We start from the raw sequence: 20,832 nt of genomic DNA, 5'->3' as shown, positions 1-20,832 counted from the left end.
TAGGGAAAATATAATTAAAAGCTTAGATCTTCATTCTTTCTGATGTAAATTTTTTAATCACTTATGTGTAATTTTTGTAGGTAACACGAGGAGCCTGTGGCAACTTGAATAGTCTGATATGCAAAGCATTTGAGAAGCTACCAGATAAGCAGATCATTAACAATATGTTTTATGGTTTAAGTGAATGCAAAGGGAAATCTGTATTGAGTCGTTTGGAACTGCATGGGATTTGAGCCAACACGAATAGATCTCTCTACTTACAGTACCTAGGGTGTTATACTTGTCATTATTTCTGGATAAGTCAACCTTGCTTCCATCTTTTTTGTAAGGCCAGTCCTGGGGGATGCCTTGTGCTTAAGACAGACCTGAGTTCTCTTTCTAAGCATCTTTTGTAAAGCCCAGCTGTTCAGATTTATTTAATACACTAATGCATATCATAGAATCTTGTATTAGAATAAGCAAGGATAGTCCCCTCTTGTTACATAGTTTGAGCAGTCAAGATCTCCTTTCAGATCTTATTGCAGCAAGAACACAGCTGTGATTAAACTTGAAATTTTATATGAAGTCCACAGCTGTTTAAAACATTAAATCTGTCCCTTTGGATCAGATTATTAATTCAGGGAAAAGGTGTGATTTCCCCTTGAGTTGTTGGTAAACACTGTTAACATTTTAAGATGAACAAAATGTTCAGTAATTCATTAGATACATATGACAGTGTTCTTCCATTGATTCTTCCATTAAGTATCTCATCTGTGGTGCTATTAGAATTGTTTATTTTCAGGGCATTTTTCTGATAATATATTATACTCTACTAAGTAAGGCATGGGCTCTGCAAAGTGAAGTGCCTTCCCTGATACTTCAGCTCTTTTTAATTTTTCCCTTTAAAAAATAACCCCTAACAAACCCAAACCAAGAAATCCCCCTTCTCTGCTGTCACCACATACGAGACCCTGCTCGTGTGCCCATGTTAAAACCTGCTGGAGCTATAGTGCTTTGAGGGTGAAAATTTCTGATCGTGTAAGTGCAGTGTTAAGCTGAGAAATTTTCTTTACTGTCATTTCTCAGCACCAGCCTGTTGTCTAATCCTTTGTTTCTGTATAAAGGGATTTATTTAAAGAGTTTCCCTTGAAAATGCACAATCCTTCATCCTGAGCTTTATGAATTAGCTGGTTTATTTCATGAAGGTTTCTTAGAGCTTTCCACAATTACTTTCTAGAGAAAGTTCTGTGAAATTAGGTTGTTTCGTAAGTGGTTGCAGTCACATGGAACAGTCTTGATTTCTTCTTTTCTTTTTGCAAGAGCACTATGGAGCCTGCATGTGTATTTTTCTTTAGTAATCCTTCATACTCAAATCTTTTACAGCTTCCAACCCTTTTCAACATTAAGACAAAATCTGAACAGCTAAAAGTGCATGTAGGCAGGTGGGGATAGTTGCCTGAAAATAGCTATCTCCTAAACCTTCTTAGACTTCCATAGTCTGGCTTTGCAGGTGATGTAGATATGTGTCACCTGGGGAAGGTCCATGTAATTATTTATGTTCAGTGGCATCGGCTGAATATCTGGCAAAAAGTTTTAAAACTTCCCTATTATTACAATTGGAAAATTGCATATACATCTCATTAGGAAGGAAAGTAAATGAGGTGCTGACCTGACCTGAGCAAATCTGTTTTCTTTGTAAAAACATATGATAGTGTAACCTGCATCCTGTCTGTGTCCATTCCTGTGCTGCTTTTAGAGCACTCTGATCTGCCTGGCTGTAGATGCACTGAATGGTGGTGTATTTGCATCAGGCCCTTTGACGTCCTCCTGTTCTTGTCAGCTTTGATAAGGAGTTTCTTTTTTAATTGAATTAATACAATTAATGCTGCTGCTTCTTGCTTGAATGTACCAAATCTAGTCAGAAGCAGCAATGCAAGGAAAAGCATGAAGTGTGGTTCAGAGCAGACAGACTGCAAACTTCTGTTTCCTGCTGTCTACTTGATATTGAAGAGCAGTTAGTAATTTGGAAAGCTAAGCCCTTGTGCTGCAGACTTCAAAAGGGGATGACAATAACTCCCAGTATCTCTAAAGATTGTTGAAAATGATGGGATAGTGGAATCCCAATTCCTATCTCTCTTATGCTGTTCTCAGGCAGGCACATTATAGGTCCTTTCTCTTGCTTATAGATAACAGTATGTGAAGGATAAGAAGCATCAGCACGGGGAAAACACTCTGCCTCTTTGATTATGCTGATGTGAACAGGTGCTGAGTTTCAATAGCTTGCCTGTTCAACAGATTTTACTCAGACTTCTAATTCATATTCAGTATCTGTGGGGAATTTAGTGCCTGACTCTCCCAGTACAATGCCAGAGCACTGCTTAATAGATGGGAAAGGTACAAAAGTAAAACCAAGAGATGAGACATGTAGCTGGCCCTCACTGGAGGAGCGTGTGAACTGGAAGGCAATAGCAATGAATAGGCCAGGACTTCCAGCACTTATGTAGTGACATTTGTACTGCTGCCCTTCGAGGTTTTGAACTAACAGGATGTGAGCAGCTGTGATAATTTCTTCCTGACTGACATGACAAACGTTGCACTGAGGCAGCTCTACCTGTCTGCTTGGAATTGGACCATTGCATGTGTGAAAGAGGGATAAACTAACTCCTTTTTACTTACTGTGTGACCCTTCTGGATTTTTTCTTTATCAGCAAACTTTAATAAAATTCCTGTGCTTTCCAATTTGCCAAGATGAAAAAAAAGGAAAAAAATAGGATTGTGTCCTAGTCTCCTCACCAAGAGCCCCAGGAATGTGTTCCGTAAGTGTGGTACAGCTGGTCCTCTTCCTACACACAAGCATTTCTGGCTTGGTCTGTTTAATCTTTTGCTAGTACCTCTTCAGACTCATTGCCTTCCTACACACATAATTCAGAGTAAAGAGACTTTATGTTCTTTCCCAGCTTTCTGGGTGGAACGAGAGTCCATTTCTCTCTGTGGATGTAGCCAAATGGTGAGCTCCAACAGAATCCATGTGGACTGTATGGCAAGTCCTTTGTCCTGGCTCTGTAATTTCTGTAAAGATTGCTTAAACAAAAGTTTTCAATAGCAGGAAATTGCCCAAGCTAGCCAGGGCTGCACGCACCACAGAGGAGGGCTGGTGACCCAGCATTTTAAAGTGCAGCATCTGACACAGGCACAGAGGCTGGAAGGGTTTGTAACTATATCCTTTGCCTTTATCCAGGCGACTCTTTTTTTTTTTTTTTTTTTTCCCCCATGGAACAGGTTGAGTAGTTTTTGCCAGTGGTTTCTCAACTCTCAATATTAATGTGTTCATAGAAAAAAAATGCCAGGTCTTAGACAAGTTACTTTAGAGGACCCAACCTTTCATCAATGCATAAAGTAAAAACAGCAAGAGAGGAAAAAATCCTGAGCAGTGCTGTTTGCTAACAATCTGCTGATGATTTGGGAGCCTGAGACCACAAGGTAAATTATTAGTGTTTTGTAGGAGTAGTCTGTGTCAGGGCCAGAAGTTGAAGATGATGCTTCCGAGACCCACATCTGTGATTTCATCTGCTAAATCAGCTGCCTTCTGCTGAATGGGCAGGAGGCTCTTGACTAAGTCAACCACCGTGCTTTCCAAAACAAACAAAAGCCCCCATGCTAAACCTCACAGATAAACGCACTGGCAGACAGTTGACAACATATACTGTATATTTTAAAACTGGATTTACACAATCCTTTTTTAATCAGATATTGACTAGGATGTGAGTGAAAACACGTGCTCTGCCATTAGATTCTTACAAGTCTTGCCTATAAATTTTCCTTTGGATGAAGGCTTTCCCCTCTCCCCTCCCCCCCTATTTTCCTGGTTTACATATTCCTTTAATTGCTAATGACACAGCAAGTCCCACGGCTTCATTCTTAATGCGCTAGTGGGTATTTCCTCTCTGAATTCAGGACAGTTTAGAAGCAAACAGATGTTGAGCTCTCTGACAGATCTCAGGATCTTTTTTTGTGGGACTTTAGAAGATTTAAATGCTTTGTGCAGATTCCTCTATATGAGCTGGTCTTATGTAGACATGAGTGAGGGAACTGGATTTCTTTATTTATTGACAGTTTTGAAGGGTATTGGACAAAACAGAGCAATCAAAAAATCAATCCAATGCATTTTGTCTCTAAGGCATAAGATTTTTATTGATCCATGAGAAAATCCATCTCTCTGCCTAGGAGAAATCCATCCATTAGACAAGAACAGAAACAGTTTTAAGTGGAGCAGTAGTTTGTGTTCATTTCACACAGCTTTGCTCCCTGTGCTGTTTCCATGCTGGTGTTGCTATCTTTGGTGACAATGCCACTGCAAGTACATTGGCATCTTTCCACTGTGCACTGAGTATTATTAATGGCTCTCGGCCACCCACTAATTTGGAGGCAGTTGGTGCTTTGCCGCCTTAATAATTCACAGAACCACATAGATCCAAAGTTGATGAAGGTTTTGGTGTTCCAGCTCCAGCAGCAGTGATCAGTAAAGTAAGCTTCCATTCTCTCAGAGCAGTTCATAAGCAGTGGCTGAAACATGCTGGCTATGCCACTTGATCAGGAAGGCAGCATCTGATGACAGATGATCTTTTGATTTTTCAGTTTATGCTCTGCTGTCACACAATGGCACTACTCAGGGTTTGCATTTTTAACCTGTATTTTGATGTTGTATTGCTTGTCTTTCAATGATATATAGTCAGATAAAGAAGCTGGCTGTGAACCTTTTGATGTTGCTGTAAATCTGATTTAAGTCGGATGGGAATATCGCCAAGCCCTTCTCTCCCTTCCATTCCTAGTTTCTTTGTAAGAGGTAGGTAGAGTGATGACAAGCAGCAGTGGAAAGGCTTGGAATCAGTTTTTCCCCCCATACCATTTTCAGTGTCAACATGTTTAGAAAATGGTCTGAAGATTCCTTAAAAGATGCCTATGCCTCTTCAGGTGCCTCAGGGTAAGCTATTTTCACCTTAAAAGCTTGTCAACTATCTCTGACAACATAATCCTTATATAGCCAGCTCTTGGGAAACCCATCGACAAACATCCTTCTAGGCTGCCTTTTTTAGGTGTGCGTGCCTAACAACATGAAGCAGACTATCAGTCTCATTCTTCTGTTTACATGTCCAGTCTAGTACCATGACTGTAGGTGAAGAAAGCATTGTACAGCTTCCATGCTAAGGTACCCCTCTACAACAATGTCTCCACTGTCCATCTGCAACTTTACCATCCCACCAGAAGTGGTCTGAGCTATGTGGACTCTGCCTCATTTCACAGACATGCAGGGTACCAAGTGGTTTCCAGAGCTGTGTGAATCCTCTGACAAAGTGGCCATCTGTTGGGCAGTGGTAGTCCCAGGGCTGCAGTTGTCCTGTAACAGGACAAGTGGGCTGAGTTGCCAGATTGAGCTGTGGGCTGGTACTTCTCATATGGTTTGCAGTGGATGGTTGTGTGCCTTATCTGCTTCCTGTTAGTGGAGGATATATAATAGTGCTGGCTGTTCATCATGCTGGCTGTCTCTGTAGGATGGAGGAAGAGGTAAAGCACAATTAACAGCACTAGTAAGTACTTTAATTTTTATGTCTTTCATATGTTAGCATATGTATCTGTGTGTGTATGCAGGGGGCAAAAAAATATTAATGCTCTAATTTATGTAAAGACAAGAACAGCTTCTTATCCTAGCTTCATTTAGGCACTTTCATGTGCTATCAATGGGTCAAAAATTAAAAAGGATTTGTTACTAACAGAAACAGTCCTTAGACTGCTCAGCACTGTGGGTTCTCTTGGTAGCGCGGAGAGGCAAAGTCCATGTAAAATCTGTTGATAATAAATTCTCGGTTGTTTCTAGTATTCAAAAGGAGAAAATAAATTGCAGACCATACCTCAGGCTAGCATGTATTTTTTTAAATCAAATTTTAGGACTTTTCTATTCTGAGTACTATGGAGGTGTTCCTTGGATTCATCAAGCTGTCAGCAGAGTGCTTGGAAAATGATGTATTTTGCCATTGCTGCCATAGCACCTGCAAAATTTGATGCTTTTCTTGCTGAGAAACTTAAATATTTTAAATACCAAAGCCTACCCAAAGAGCTTGCTTGACTGATTGATACGCTGTGCTTACATTATCCCTCTGAAGTGCAGCATGTCACTTGTATTGCTTTGTTCATGTATACTTTGGGATAGGCAATGGTCAGGTCTACCTTCTCTTTGAGGTAGTGTGGACAGACTAACATCAATGATAAAAGGAAATTAACTTATCCTTTATGAATTCATGGTATTTAAGTTTGCCCATTGGATTTGCCTTCAGTTAAGCATACAGTTAACCTTTTTTCATTGCAATTAGTTGAAAACTAAGGATTTCCTTCCTTCTGTTTTGAACTGATATGTAAGAGGAAATCCGTAGATGTTCCTGTTTTGAGTAAACCTTTTTCTAAGGAGTTCTGCTTGTGCATTTAAAATAAGAATAGAAAGAAAGAAAAAGGTGGTATTAGTTCAGACATAACACTCCAAGTAGCAGATCCACGTCTGAAGGCTTTGCACTCACAGAGCACAGTGCAAAAATGCTCTCTCCCTGTTTACTTTTAACCTCTGGTTTTTCTTGGATCTGATTCTTAGTAGGCGGTCTTATCTTACAGAAATTGCAGCCTCTATCGCCACCCCTTTTGTGGAAAGGGTCCTGCCCGTAAAAGCATGAAAATGCATCCTCCTGGGTTGCTGTTTTTCTTCTTAGCAGCATGCTTCACTCCCACAGCTGACTGCCAGAGTCAGAAGGTAAGTCTGTGAGTCTTTGTTTAAATGTTCATTGAATGATTCTTCCTATTAAGACAGTTGCATGTTATGAAATAGTCCTCCCCAAAACTTCTTTTTTCATTGACTTTTAGTTAGGTGTAGGATAACATCCATAATTAAACTTTAGGACTGTAAAGTATCTTCTTTGCTTATGTGTAGGTATGTACGTGTGTAGTCTAAACTGAGGAACTACAAATAAGGTTGAAGGGAGCTGCTTGAGTTTCAGATTTCTGTTTCCACACTGAATGCGAAATAGCAGTTTGAAAGGAATATACTCAGCATCTCAGCATCTTTGTCTTCCACTTTTTTCAGTATGTGTGATGGGAGCTTAGTATGTGGCAGGACAGGTCCATAAACTTCCTAGGATAATTTTATTAAAAAGAAAAAAAAAATTAAAAATCTCATCAAATTGATGCTTTGCAGCAGGGTAAATGTATTTGTTTGAAGTACGTTTCCCAACAGCTCCCCAGTGAGGAGCGTAGAATACTTTCCATTTCGCTTCAATTTTGTTGGTTTTCTTTTGATTCCTTTGTCTCTGTTCTTGTGTTTAGCAGCAGCATCTAGAAGAGCTTACGATGCCTGTGTAGATCTGTTCTCTAGGCTCTATGGGGAGGCATCCCATTTTCTATAGGGCTAGAATTCACACTAGTTCCTACTATATTGTCTTCTGCCATCGCCTTTCTTGCGTCCTGCTGTTGGAAGAAGGAACTAGCCTGCAAAGTCAGAAGCCGTGTGGGGCATTTGGAAATCTCATTCCCTGGGCATCCAAGCAATGGAAGAGTTGTCTTGTCTTGAATGACAATGATGGGCCTTGTGGGGAATGGAGAGACCTGTTCTAAGGAAGGTGCATGTGAGTCTGAAAGACTTAATTTACAGAAAGCCAGAGCACTGAAAAGATGCTTCAGTGTCAGAAATTTGGGTGGAAGCTTTTGCATAAACCCTTTAACAAAAGGGCCAGAAGTGACTAATAAGCATACAAATAAGGTAAGACCCTCATGAACTTTTAGTTTGTAGGATCATGACATGAAGAAGTGTCTCTGCTGGTGGTTTTCATTGTCTAGAAGCATGGGTTCTGTGTGTTCAGAGGCATGGGCTCACATCTTCAACTGGTGGAGGCGAAAATTTACGTCTCTTCACTTTGAGACACTGTGTAGATTTCTCAAATCAAATCAGGTGTCTGGCTCAGTGTGAGAAAGTTGTATCAGGTAATGAGTACCCACTCACAGAGAAGGGCAATGTTTTGAATCACCTCTGGAGCAGTTTAATCCAGGAAAAATAACTCCCTTTTAGGGGTTTGGTGGTTTTTTTTTTCCCTAAAAGGTTTCTCCTTTTGGAGAAAGAGAAGAAACATTTGAAAGGTTATAATGGGAGATAAGGTAAAATAAGAGTCTAATGAAGTCTTCTCTGATAGTTTGGGATGGCCATTGGATCTGACTGCAACAGAAGTGCTGTGATTCCACAAGAGGCCTCCGTTGGCTTGCAGTAGCCTTGCAGGGGCCATTAAGAGAGAAAAGAGAGATTTTGTGCTAGCTTTTCAGTGATGTTACCTCAGGGCTCTGTTTTGATGGCTCACATGTGACAGCAAATGTGTTAGCCTGGTTTGGTTTGTGTATACCTCTTGACATGGGCTGGGGAAGATGCAGCAGATGTAAGAACCATGACAGTTCTGCTGGGGGGAGGCCAATCCCAGACTGTGCTGGAGGAGGAATGGAGGCAGGTGGGAAATAAGGGAAGTGCTCTCTGCATCTTGTGCCTCCAGTGCTCTGCAGCTGAGACAGTAGGAAACACCCAGGGCATCAGTAGATCTTGTGTTATGCGATCTCTGAGCTTGATTGTTCATCCTCTTGCTGAAAAGTGTCTTCATTGGACAAATGTGAAGGGTTTATGTGTCCAGGAGACACTGGTCTGTTCAGCTAGTGTTATTGAGAACTTCTTGGGGAGGTACATGACTATAATGACTCAAGCGTGTGTCTACAGCTCTGTTTTGTAAAGGGCAAATGAGCTGGAAACTTGGTGATTCATTAGATAATGAATGTTTCCCGAACTGGCTCCCAGGATTGTTGGAGCCAAACACTGACGTCCAAATGTGTTTTTCTTTCTTCCTTGAGATTTTGCCGTGCAGAAGGATTTGTGTTACAGTTTGGGAGGAAAAGATAAAGAGCGAAAACAAGGGGAATGAAAGTAGCCCTTGAAAAAAACTCCCCAGCTTATTCTTTTGAGGTGGAATAAGAGAAACATGAGCACTTGAGAAGTAAGGGACATCCGTGTCAGAGTGAGAGAAGGAAATGCTGCAGCATCCAGAAGCTCAGATACATCTCAGCTAAGCACAGAGGGCAATGGCTGCTCACACACAGGCATGTGTTTGAGTTCAGGGAGAAAGCACAGTCCAGCCCTGGCAAGACAGTGCTCAGTGTGGACAGAAGTACTCTGACTCTTCTCTTGGCTACAGCTAGATGTCTTCTGCCTTAAAGGCCTCCTTTAATTTTGGAGATGTTTGAGAGCGCCAGTCTTCCTTTTCTGTTGCGTTGTACCCAAAGTGTGATACAGTCCAGGCTCACATCATCACCTGGTCAGAACGGTGACTTGTTTTCACCCCCTTTCCTTGGCATAGCCACCATGCACCTCATTGACTTTAAGCCCACCAGGTAGCATTGCTGCATCACGGACAGACATTCCCTCTCGCTGCTTCCTCTCCAGCATCTTCAAACTTAGGAACAGTGATCACAGATGTGCTCAGGGGAGCAGTGCATCATTTTTTTCCATGAGGCTGTGCCCCAGGGGGCATCTCTGGCTCAAGCTCCTGTCTGTCTTTCATCCTCTCCAAAATCAGAGTATTCAAACTGCTGCATTTATGTTCCTTGATTCCCTCTTCTGCTTTCTTAAGCAACAAAACTCTCCAGAAAATGACTGCTTCATCAGTTCTGTCACTCAAATAAGACAGGAAATATCTTTTTTAATTATTTTCCACTCAGCTGTTTTCTTCCTCTTTTCTCCTGCCTGTTGCTGCTGACACAGGCGTATTTCTTTATAAAAAGGGGAAGATCTTACTGGAAAGCTGCCTAAAGCTCATGAAGTGTCCCAGGAAAGTAGGGTAGGGGAGATTCCACAATAACCTGTCTTGTGTTAGAGGCCTGCAAGTAATTAGAGATGCCAACAGGGAGGAGTGACAGCCATTCTCTCCCAGGGTCCATCTCCATCTAGAAACAGAGCCACACTGATGAAGGAAAGAGAAGGAAAATGGAATTATGTGTGCATAATGGTGTCTTCCTCCACCAGCGTGACAGAGAACACATTTAATAGCCCACTTGTGTTTGACAGCCAACTCCTGATGTTCGGAAGTAAAGATGAAATAGAAGATTGGAGAGTTTTAATTGGTATCTTTGCTCTACTATTTGCGTGGTCTTTTTCATACAGATAGGGTGGCTCGTGCACCTGATAAAGGTTTGTGGAGTAATTCCAACAATGTTAACATCATAACTCGTGGGAAGGCATCCACCTCTGTGTTTCTTCCTCAGGCACCTTCCCATTCCTCTTTCAGAAGCTTTGTCTCAGTGAAGATTAAAGCTGGAATTTGGTGGGACTAGAAAGGCAGGAGGCGTACTGTTCTGTCAGAACTGTGTGCCTGGCTTCAGCCTGGTCCTTTCAAAAGCCCAGCTTTAAACTGGAGTCCTAGTTTGTCCTTGAATCAGCTGGTTGGATGGGCAACTTCCCTACCACATCAAGCACTGCTGATCTTTTGAGACGGAGTACTCCAGAGGTAGCACGTCATTTATCCATCCCTAGCAGCTGTTTTCTCTATTTTGCTCCATAAAAAAGGGGAAATCTCTGACTGCTCTGTGTGTCAGTGGGGTGGAAATATAAGGAATAGCAAAGCTGATCTCTGTCCTGATGCATAAAATTAGTAAAACTGGTGCTCACAGAACATGGATAGGTAGATTTGGTGGATCTCAGACTGGGTTTGAGCTGTTCCTAATACAAGGAGACCCTTGACATAGCAGGTTCCTTGGGGATTCTGCCACAAAAGGAAGTGGAGGTTACTCTACAGTAAGGAAAGCCCCAGATGTACAACCTTGGTTGATGAGAAGCTTGACATGAGCAGGCAGTGTGCGCTTGCAGCCCAGAAAGCCAACCGTATCCTGGGCTGTATCAGAAGAAGCGTGACCAGCAGGTCAAAGGAGGTGATCCTGCCCCTCTACTCTGCTCTTGTGAGACCTCACTTGGAGTATTGTGTCCAGTTCTGGTGTCCTCAATGTAAAAAGGACATGGAGCTGTTGGAGCAAGTCCAGAGGAGGCAATGAGGATGATAAGAGAGCTGGAGCACCTCCCGTATGAAGACAGGCTGAGAAAGTTGGGGCTGTTCAGCCTGGAGAAGAGAAGGCTGCGTGGAGACCCTATAGGAGCCTTCCAGTATCTGAAGGGGGCCTATGCTGGGGAGGTACTCTTTGTTAGGGACTCTAGTGGTAGGACAAGGGGTGATGGGTTTAAACTTAAACAGGGGAACTTTAGGTTAGACATAAGGAAGAAGCTCTTTACAGTGAGGGTGGTGAGGCACTGGAATGGGTTGCCCAAGGAAGTTGTGAGTGCTCCAACCCTGGTGGTGTTCAAGGCCAGGTTGGACGGAGCCTTGGGCGACATAGTTTAGTGTGAGGTGTCCCTGCTCATGGCAGGGGGGTTGGAACTAGATGATCTTAAGGTCCTTTCCAACCCAAACTATTCTATGATTCTATGATTCTATAACTAGAAATTAATATCTATATGAAAGGCAACCACAGACACAGAAATCTCTTTCTTCATTGGGCAACATTTCATGTATGAATGGCTCCAGAAAATGGCTCCATGATGATGAGAAAAAGCTCAACAACTCCAGGCAGAGGGAATAATGTGGGTGTGAGTCGGGAAAACGTTCCAGGGAGATGTCCCTGTGGACCTGGGGCTTGAGGGTTATCTCTCAGGAGGTTTTCCTGACAGGGTCTGCTGGTTATCATCTGAGAGGGCCTTCCTGAGCTGTTGATAACTGATGGGAAGCCATGGGCTTCCTGCCTTGCCTTGAGGCAGATATAAGCATTTAGGCCTAAGTTCAGAGGAAGCAAAGCTGAGATTGCTGACGAGAATCCAAAACAAGTTCTGGGCACAGGAGAGCTGCTGCATTAACAGCTTCAGGATAGGCTTTAAAGATCCCAGATCAAGGCCTTCTCCCAAAATCTGACCTAATCGTTTTATTTTTAGACAATAAAGTGCCTGTAGAGGCACAGTTGAGGTGAGCTGTGGGGTCTTTCTCCAGCCACTGACCTTTTCAGGCAAACACAGCTCATGCTTCCCAGCTTTTCTCTGTCATCATCAGTGGCAAACATTGTCTTTTTTTCAAATGAGCAATGAGTTTTCCATGCAGTTGCTTGATTCCAGGAGCTTAGAAATTCAAGGAAATGCTTTTGAGGTAAAATCATGAGCTTTAATAACAAGTTGGCATATGATGATGATGATTATTTGCTCTAAGGCTGTCCTTTTTTTGTCTGCTCAGGCTGTGTTTCATTTGAAGAAGTAAGGTTAGTTGTTATGGGGGTTCAGAAAAGCCCTGTGGGGAAACCTGAACCTCTAAAGTTACTCTGCTTGGGTTGGAAGGACTTATGCTGAATATATCACCAGCCATGTGAATTATCCAAGTGTCCAACCTGGTCTTCTTGCCAATGTTTATGGAGTCCTTTTCATCTAGGTTGAAAGCATCAAGGGCCATCCAGGTGGTCAGAGAAGTGTAGAACACCTTTTATTTTAATCCACACCCCTCCACCCTCACACCTTCTTGAAGACAATTGCCATGAGAAATGTGAGCAGCTCCTGGGCTCTGGGTAATAGACAGAACTAACGCATTTAGTTCTTCAGACCCATGGAACAGCAATGAAACCACCAGTGAACTGCATCATGTCAATGGCGTGGAAAAGAGAAATGCTGTGTTGCATTTTAATTCAGTGTCTTCTGGCAAGGGTTATTAATTTACAGCATGTCCTCACATACCACTACCACATGTTTGTAAAAAATCAGCTTAAGTTAGCAGGGCACAATTATGATTATTTTAGAAATGGTTAGAATTTTTGCTGTGAGGCATAAGGGAAAGATAAAATAGCTGTGATCTACCCTATTGACTTCTAGCTGAGCTCCAAGCAGAGCAGCATGCAGCATGACAGATTGGTTTAGCCCATCTGAGTGTGTGGTGTATCTCCCAGCAGCTATACTCCTCATTGCCTTCCCCACTGCTATCTAAAGTATAGTCCAATGTTGATAAAGATATTTAAGGTTGGAAAGATGGGTGGCCAGAGTAACAATTTAATCTGGGTTTATTTCCATTCTGTTTTTTCTTTTGAAGTTAAAATCCATGCAATGCAATGTCAAGACGATGTTTACCTTGAATACAGCGTGTACTGCTTGTGCTGCAGCACCTAAAATGATGTGTCCAAGAGGCTGGTTAAAAACGACCCAAGGATTAGGAGTGAGGGGCTGCAGGTAAGGCCTGTTTCCTAACAATGTTAAAGTTTTGGTGCAGCCATGCTATGCAAGAAGTAGTGTGTATGCCTTCAGGAGAACACAGGTGGGTTTTGAGCTCTAAAGATGCAGTAAGTTTTGTTTTCAGATGCATAAAAGTAGATTTATGGCCCCTATTGTTGTTGCTTTTGTCTCCTTGCAAATTCCATGGACTTTTTGCTGGGCATAAGGTTCTATATACACAGAAGAAATTACATGATAATTACCTGTAACTTGCCCTAAACAACTTGAATTTGCTAATCCTGCTGTAACCACTTAGCAGAGGTCTGTCTAGCGTAGAAACCTGTTTCAAACCCAGAATTCCATAGTGGATTATTAGGAAAATAATGTAATGATAGTTCCCCTTGTATATCCTCCCAGCTTCCAGCAATAATCCTCTGAACTTTTTACCTTCCTAATTTACTTTATGACAATTGCTTGTTCATGTGTTCCTTGCTCTTATTCTGTTGGGCTTGGCTTTACTAGGAAAAGGGTGAAGGGAAGCTGAATTTACTAGGAAGTTTTTAAAAACTGAAACACTATAGATTATTGTTTGCATATCTATTCAGCAGTGAATATTAACTTAAGATATAGTTCCATTGTGTACTGTTTTCTGTGATTCACTATTCTGTCGAAATACTTTAAAAATAGCTGTGGCAGTTTTGCAGTTTATAGCAGTTTTTGCACAGACACACATAGGAGTCAGATTGAAGCCAAAGCAGCAGTGCTATTGAGACAACTTCCAAGTTCCTTTTGGGAAGGATGTTGTGCCAAAAATAAGATGAAGTGTAAGAATAATGTGAGTGCATGCAGCTTTTGTGAGTGTTATCTGCTCTCATGGCGGCTGTTGGGCAGACCCAAGAATAGTTCTGTGCTGCATACATGCAGAACAAGAGACACTGCCACGACGGGCCTACGCTGTGTGTAGAGGTGATGGATGAAGGGTTGAAAAGGAGGTGCTTCTTTTGGGGATTTAAGGAGTTTGTCCGAGGTTGAACAGAGAATCTGTGAATTACGCAGTTACAAAATCCAAATTTCCAGCATCTCAGCCTGGAATCTTTAGTGCAACAGAAGGGGACAAGTCCTGCAAAGAGATTTTGTTCTTTCAAGGTTATTTTAGGTGTGAAGTTTAATGTTGAATCACTCTGGAGATGCTAATTTTGTCTGACACTCCATCATCCAAGGTTTGTGTCCTAGTGCCCAAGGTCCTGCCTCATGTCCAGTCCCTGGCAGATTTCTTGGAACCAATCTTTGAGGCTCAGATCAATGGGCATCCTCAGAGAAAACATAACCCAAGTGTAAACTCTTGTGTGCATGTATGGCAGAGGGAATGAGTGTCCTTCCTTCCATCTTTCCACTTCAGAGTTCAATGCACTGCAGTTTGATTGCCTAGAAACCCTCCAACAGGCATGTGGTGTCTTTGTGTTGTAATTGTGAATCTTGGATTTTTCTTTTTAAGATACACTGTCAAGTTAGGAGAAAATACCCTTTCCCAGACAGGGTGCCATCACATATGTAAGAAGGAAATTGAGGAGAAAAAGTGCTGTCCGGGATTCTGGGGTACCGAGTGCTATGGTAAGTTTTTCATCTTTTTATGATATTCTCTAGCTATTGAATAAATCAAACAATTTTAATAGGAGACATTATTATTGAGGTGATTTTTTTTTTCACTATTCCTTGAACACTCACAAGATCTGGTATCTATCTGGGAGGTTCAGAATATAATGGGGAAGGAATCTCTCTGCTTCAGATGAGTTGAATTCTCCTTGCATTTAACACATGCAAGTTCCACTCCTTTGGTGGAACTTCCTTTTGTCTCTTCTTTAAAAATAAGCTTTTGTAAAGGGATGTTTTTGTTCCTCTTTAAGAAAGTTTCCAAAGGAAGAGGAAGCTATTTCTTTCTCGTGTCCTTCTAGTCTGCAGCATGTGTGCCGTGTGTGCTCCTGTATAGTCTGGAGTTAGTCAGCCATTCAGCCACTGAAAATACTTAGCAATTCCAATCCAAGGTGAAAATAACCATTCCAAAGCTCCCACACTGGTTTATGCCAAGTAAAGAGAATTTGCCTTGTCTCAAAAATCCCGAAGCAAGACCTACTAAGCTAAACATTTCTCATATGATTGACTGATTATGGAAATGACACTCTCCAGTCCTGCAGAAAATGGGAGGTTGTTTGAGTGCTTGAGCCTCTTCTCATACAAAGTGGTTTGAATAAAATGGCTTTGTCAGACGAATCACATGCCTAAAATTATCAGAAATAGTCCCCAGAATTTGGAGGTACCCCACTCCAAAGATGTGTGGGTACTGTTTTTCTGAGCATACTTCATGAAGTGAGGGAGAGCTGAAAATACTCAGTATCATTGCAAAGCAGGCTCCTGTCTGTCCTCAGTTCCAGAACAGCCCTCAGATGTTTGATACTGCCTGTTGCTGGTGCTAGCAGCAGCAGCTCAACCTCAAAACATGTGTCAGTACCTTCACTTAAATTTAGTTAGTTATGGTCCATTGGGACTTTTCCTTAGACTTTCAATAAAAGACTTTTCTTAACTATCAGCCACATTGCTCCTTGGTGCCACTTCTGGCCATATTCACCAGCACTCGGCCAGTGGTAGGTGTATTGGATAAGTAGGCAGGGACTTCGCTGGTGAAGAGGCCTTTGCCTTTGCACAACTGGAATGCCTGGAGGAAGAGGAGATAGAAAAGGGGATGCAGGTGCTGGTTGTTCAATCTTATCTTATCTGGCCTATCTCTTGCCTGCTAGAGTGTGCAGGTGGCTCTCAAAATCCCTGCAATGGCCATGGGACATGCTTGGATGGTATGCAGCAAAATGGGACCTGCATCTGTAAGGTCAGTGTATGATTTATTCTGAGGGTCATGTGCTTTTGTCAGAGGGAGTTGTACGATGTCTGTACAGATGCTTTGGATGAAGGATGCCTTCCTGCCTGGAGGGTCATTAGCAGTTTCTTTCATTCCAGCATCAGTGTCTGTGGTTTTCCTGGAGGGCTGGTGTGGTCTGCAATAGCACTAAGACACTGGTGGTGAGCGTATGGAGTTGGGAAGGATCTCCGTGGGGAAATGAAGAAAAAAATGCATTGATTTAACCCTCTGAGCAGTTGAAATAATCAGTGCCTGTCTGTGGCTGCAGGAAGCCCTGAGATACTTGGTTCTTAATGCACAGCACCTTTTTCAGACTTAGATGCTATATCTCCCAAATTAATTCATCCTGCATCTTGGCAGGCAGATCCTCCCTCTCTCAGGAAAAGCAGGAGAGTCCAGAAGGAGTATTTAGGACTGATGTTTTGGGTTTTTTTCTTTACAGCTCCAGACTTACTACAACAAAAGCATAAAAAATTCCTGCACGTTTGAATCATACAGAGCAGTGTTTCGAAAATGTTTAGCTTAATGGATCAGTGTTAGGCTTGAAACTTTCTCTTATGGACTGTATGTTTTTACAGCATTCTTAATTAATAGCATTAATTGAGTGCTTGAGCCTGTTCTCAAAGCTAAAATCCTGTTCTCTGAGCTAAAATCCTACCTCTTGGGCCCTTCTTTGAGAAAGGTTGATTTTGGATTGAACTCAGAGATGCCTTATATCAATTAAAATATATGCTAGAGGTCCCCAGGCCCAGTAAAATCAATGTCAAAAGTCCCATTGGCATTAGTGAATTCCAGATTCTTTTTCCAGAGAGATAACAGAAGCCAGCTGGTACGTTCTTGATGTTTGTGATCAGGACATTGTTTCTTCAGTGCCCACCAGAGTTTTGCTCGCATTTGCATGCCCTCTCTGTCTCAGCTTACACTGTGGAGATCTTTACCATGGAGATTGATTAATACTACTGGAGCATTTAACAGATCAGTTTTCTTCACTCTATTGTGTCAGCTGTCATAGAAAATCAGAAATGGGGAGAGACTTTGCGTGGAATAATGCAATGATACAGAAATTAACATCTGGGACATTTGGGGGGCCTTCTAGGAGCAATACAGTGGGTTTGCCTGCCAGAATTGTCAAGATGAAAATCGTTTTGGCCCAGACTGTCTGTCAGGTAAGAAAGAGTAATTCAAGTGAAATCTCCACAGAAATAACTGAAAGCAAGGAAGGAGGGAGGGGGAAGGTTGAATGAAGAAGGCTGCTGGAGAGGAGAGGGTGCCAGCTGGCAGTGTTCAGTAGCAGGTGTATTGGCATTTTGCCTTTGTGCCCCTCTCCACTCTCCTGTTAGACACATGATTCTCGGTCTTTCACGCATTTTTCCTATTGTAAACCCTTACCAGAGCTATCCCAGTTTCCTATCTCTTTCTAGCCAGGTTGTTACCTACCTCTCTGAAGCAGCCCACACTCACTTCCTAGCCTTTTTCCAGACTCCTGGAACTGCCACACTTGCCTCTCATCTTCTTTCTTGTTGCCCTCCCTAAAAAAAAATATACACAATGCTATGGCATTTTTGGAAGTGATTTATGACCACTGCAGCCCGGCTGTTAACGGAGCCCTTTTCATCCAGTTCCTGGTTCTCTTGTATGCACACAGGTGGGAAAGGTGTGATGTTGGTAGTTGTGCTCACATTACACCACCAATGCTGGGATACAGATGTGGCAGGCACTCATAACACTGCCTCCTTCCACACTGGCTGCAGGAAGAGGAACGGGAAGTTAAAACACATGCCCGAAACGCTGATCTAGATCTTGCTTTCAAGGCTGCTCTTAGAGGGCAGTACTTGGTCTCCATGAGCCCAGGACATGCAGTTTGCCCTCTGTAAGCTCTGACTGGCATAGACAACTTTTAAAAGTAGCTACATTTGCTGTGGATTACTGGTGCTGTGGATTACTGGGAGATCAGGGTGCTAAGTCTGAAGGCTGTTGGCCAGTGTATACCTGGAGCCCTATCACTGCCTTGTAGCTGAAGGTCAGATTTGTCTGGACTTCCCTTGCAGTGTGTGACTGCGTGCACGGGGAATGCAGCAGCGGCATCACTGGAAATGGAAGCTGCACGTGCTATGGAGGCTACACTGGCCCCAGATGTGACCAAGGTAAATACACTGGTAACTGCAGAGGACCTGTTAGAGCTAAACTGTGATATGGGCTTGGATGCATGTGTCCCAGAAGGAACTGGGGAGGGGAGCAATGAATAGCTTGGGAATGTAGAGGGAAGATGATCTGAGGACTGGAGATCTAGACAGAGGGAAAAGCAGGGGTCTGCTCCCTACTCCATGACAGTGGCCAAGATGTACCACCTCTTCATGCCTCTGTTCTTTCTTTGAAAACCAGATAGATCCTTTCTTCTCTCCAAGCTTTGCAGGACCTGACTACCCAGGCTGCAGTGATTTAGAGCTGTCCCTACTGCTTATATCCCCTGGCCTTTGTGTCAGCTTGGGAGTGTCTGGAAACCACATTTGCCTTCATTTCCAGATACATTGTAAGGTGTGTTTTCCAGCAGCGTCCTGCATGCTCAAAAGGAAACTCTCTTTGCTGTGTGATTCCAGAGCTTCCCCTTTGCAAAGGCGTGACATGTGAGGCCAACAGCGAATGTGTGGTAAGGGATGGGGCAGCGATGTGTGACTGCAAGCTGGGCTACAGAAAAAGTGGAAGCACTTGCCAAGGTGAGAAACTTCTCTGTGACGATAAATGGTCCCCTGTTCAGAAAAAACTTACCACACTGATGTCTCTGGATGAATTTGATCACTATAAATGCAGTGCCTGCAGAGGCTTAAGAATCTGGTTTTCAGGAATCCCTTTAAGATTAATGGCTAAGGCTCTCCTCTCACTTGGTCCTGAAAGCAAAAAATGGATTAGAGTCACAGATTTTATTGAGCACTTGCTTGTGTGTACTGAATAACCGTGACAATGGGATATTGCTGTCTGTGCTAGTTTAAATAATAAGGTGTGTGATTGAGGATTTCTTCACTGGTTTCAAATATAAGTTTGTGAATTGGTTTAGTTAGCAGAAAGTCAATAAGATGCGTGTGATTATGTCATAGTAGTCCATATGATTAGCTAGCTATGGATAGCTCTATTTTGACTGGCTTTTCTGCGGTTTTTGCCAACAAAACTGCAGTTTCATATATCCTCAAATGTCATAGAAATTCAGAAATAAACCCAAGCATCCTCTGTTGCTCATGGTTCTGTTACCAAAGTAACATGAAAAATGTGTCATTCAAATTCCTCAGATTAAAAACCACCAAAATGTCTGCTTTTTGAAATTATTTTATTATCCTGTGAAATTTTAGAAGCTTAATAGTATAAATTCCTTATAATCCATGCTTTCCAGGCCGTTTGCATTCTGCTGTGCTGCAGTAAGTGCTGTTTTAAAAACAGAAATTTGGTTACTCTCACCTCTTTAATTGCAGCTCAAGATCCTTGTGCTGCTTCTCCATGCTCCCCTTTCGCTGTATGTAAGGTTCTTGGACCACGAAAGTATGAGTGTACCTGCAAAGAAGGATTTCAGGGAGATGGGAAGATTTGCCAGCCCATAAACCCTTGTGTTGACAACAATGGAGGCTGCCCAGAGAACTCTACAATTTGTGTTTACAGACGTCCAGGAGAGGTAAGGGCAATAACAGCATGTCAGCAGCCTCTCAGGGTCTGAAAAATGGTGAGGTGAGAAGTTCTTCAAATGAGCTAACCATTGTGTTGGTCAAATCTGCTCTCTTCAGCTTAGATTTTGCAAAGGGAAACCAGACAGCTCTTTTGTAGGGTAACTTACTGGGTAAAAGATGATGAATGCAGCTCCATAATCACTGTGTTGCCTTCCCTTAGGCAACTTGTGTTTGCAGGCCTGGGATGAGTAGGAGAAGTCCTTCATCTGAGTGTGTTGTGTTTCCCAACGATTGCCGGCAGTATCTTTGCGACATGACTTCCACATGTGTAATTAATTCCCAGGGGAATCCTAGGTAAGCCAGTTTAAAGATTGCTATCAAAAAAAACTTATGCTGAAGCTAGAATGGAAGCTGAGTTTGGATGAGCTGAATTTTGAAGAAACTGAGAGCTAACTGGGAATGGGCCAGAGTTACCTTTTGAGTAGAGCCTATTTGTAACAAGCCCATTGAAAGTAAAGAGTCAGTCATTGTAAATTTGGCATGTGGGTCACAAGCTGCTTTAAATGTGGGGCAGCATAATCTTCTATGACGTGAACTGGAGATGTAGCTCCCCAAGTTGGTGGTAGTAGGTAGGGTATTATCCATTAATAATCAGTCATTAAAAAGGGAGATGTGTGACTCTCGTTTGCTCATATTTGCGCACATTTGATTGTGAAGGCTAAGTCTTTGGCTCTCCTCTCACTTAGGACCGTGAGCAAGAAATGAGAATTGCAGATTGACAGGGAAGGGGGAAGTTGAGGGAAGAAACACCATTTAGTCCTCTGGAGCAAAACACAGAATCATAGAATCATAGAATAGTTAGAGTTGGTTGATACTCCTTAGATGGGAAATACTGCCAGATGAAGGATCATTTTCACATAATTACCTCCATAATTGCCTCTGGTGTTTGCACCAGATAAAGCTTGACTGAAGATTTTGTGCGTTACTAAGAAAAGGTGGAGCTTCCC

General features: G+C 42.4%; 1 protein-coding gene across 1 annotated transcript in view; it reads left to right on the top strand.

Annotated features, from left to right (window-relative positions):
• Positions 1-4,898: 4,898 nt before the first annotated feature.
• The window catches only part of STAB1 (stabilin 1), a gene marked incomplete at its 3' end in the record, with an annotated part of 60,013 nt that continues 44,079 nt past the window's right edge, over positions 4,899-20,832 (top strand). Inside the window, exons 1-8 of the mRNA XM_010024781.1 lie at positions 4,899-4,960; positions 14,763-14,878; positions 16,060-16,145; positions 17,272-17,341; positions 18,224-18,319; positions 18,773-18,889; positions 19,637-19,833; positions 20,046-20,179. Coding sequence (XP_010023083.1) covers positions 4,899-4,960; positions 14,763-14,878; positions 16,060-16,145; positions 17,272-17,341; positions 18,224-18,319; positions 18,773-18,889; positions 19,637-19,833; positions 20,046-20,179 — 878 coding nt within the window. The remainder of the gene's footprint in view (positions 4,961-14,762; positions 14,879-16,059; positions 16,146-17,271; positions 17,342-18,223; positions 18,320-18,772; positions 18,890-19,636; positions 19,834-20,045; positions 20,180-20,832) is intronic.

This window comes from Nestor notabilis, unplaced genomic scaffold, assembly GCF_000696875.1.
Source record: "Nestor notabilis isolate BGI_N333 unplaced genomic scaffold, ASM69687v1 scaffold5962, whole genome shotgun sequence".
Lineage (NCBI taxonomy): Eukaryota > Metazoa > Chordata > Aves > Psittaciformes > Psittacidae > Nestor > Nestor notabilis.
This window is presented reverse-complemented; position numbering and strand designations above follow the sequence as displayed.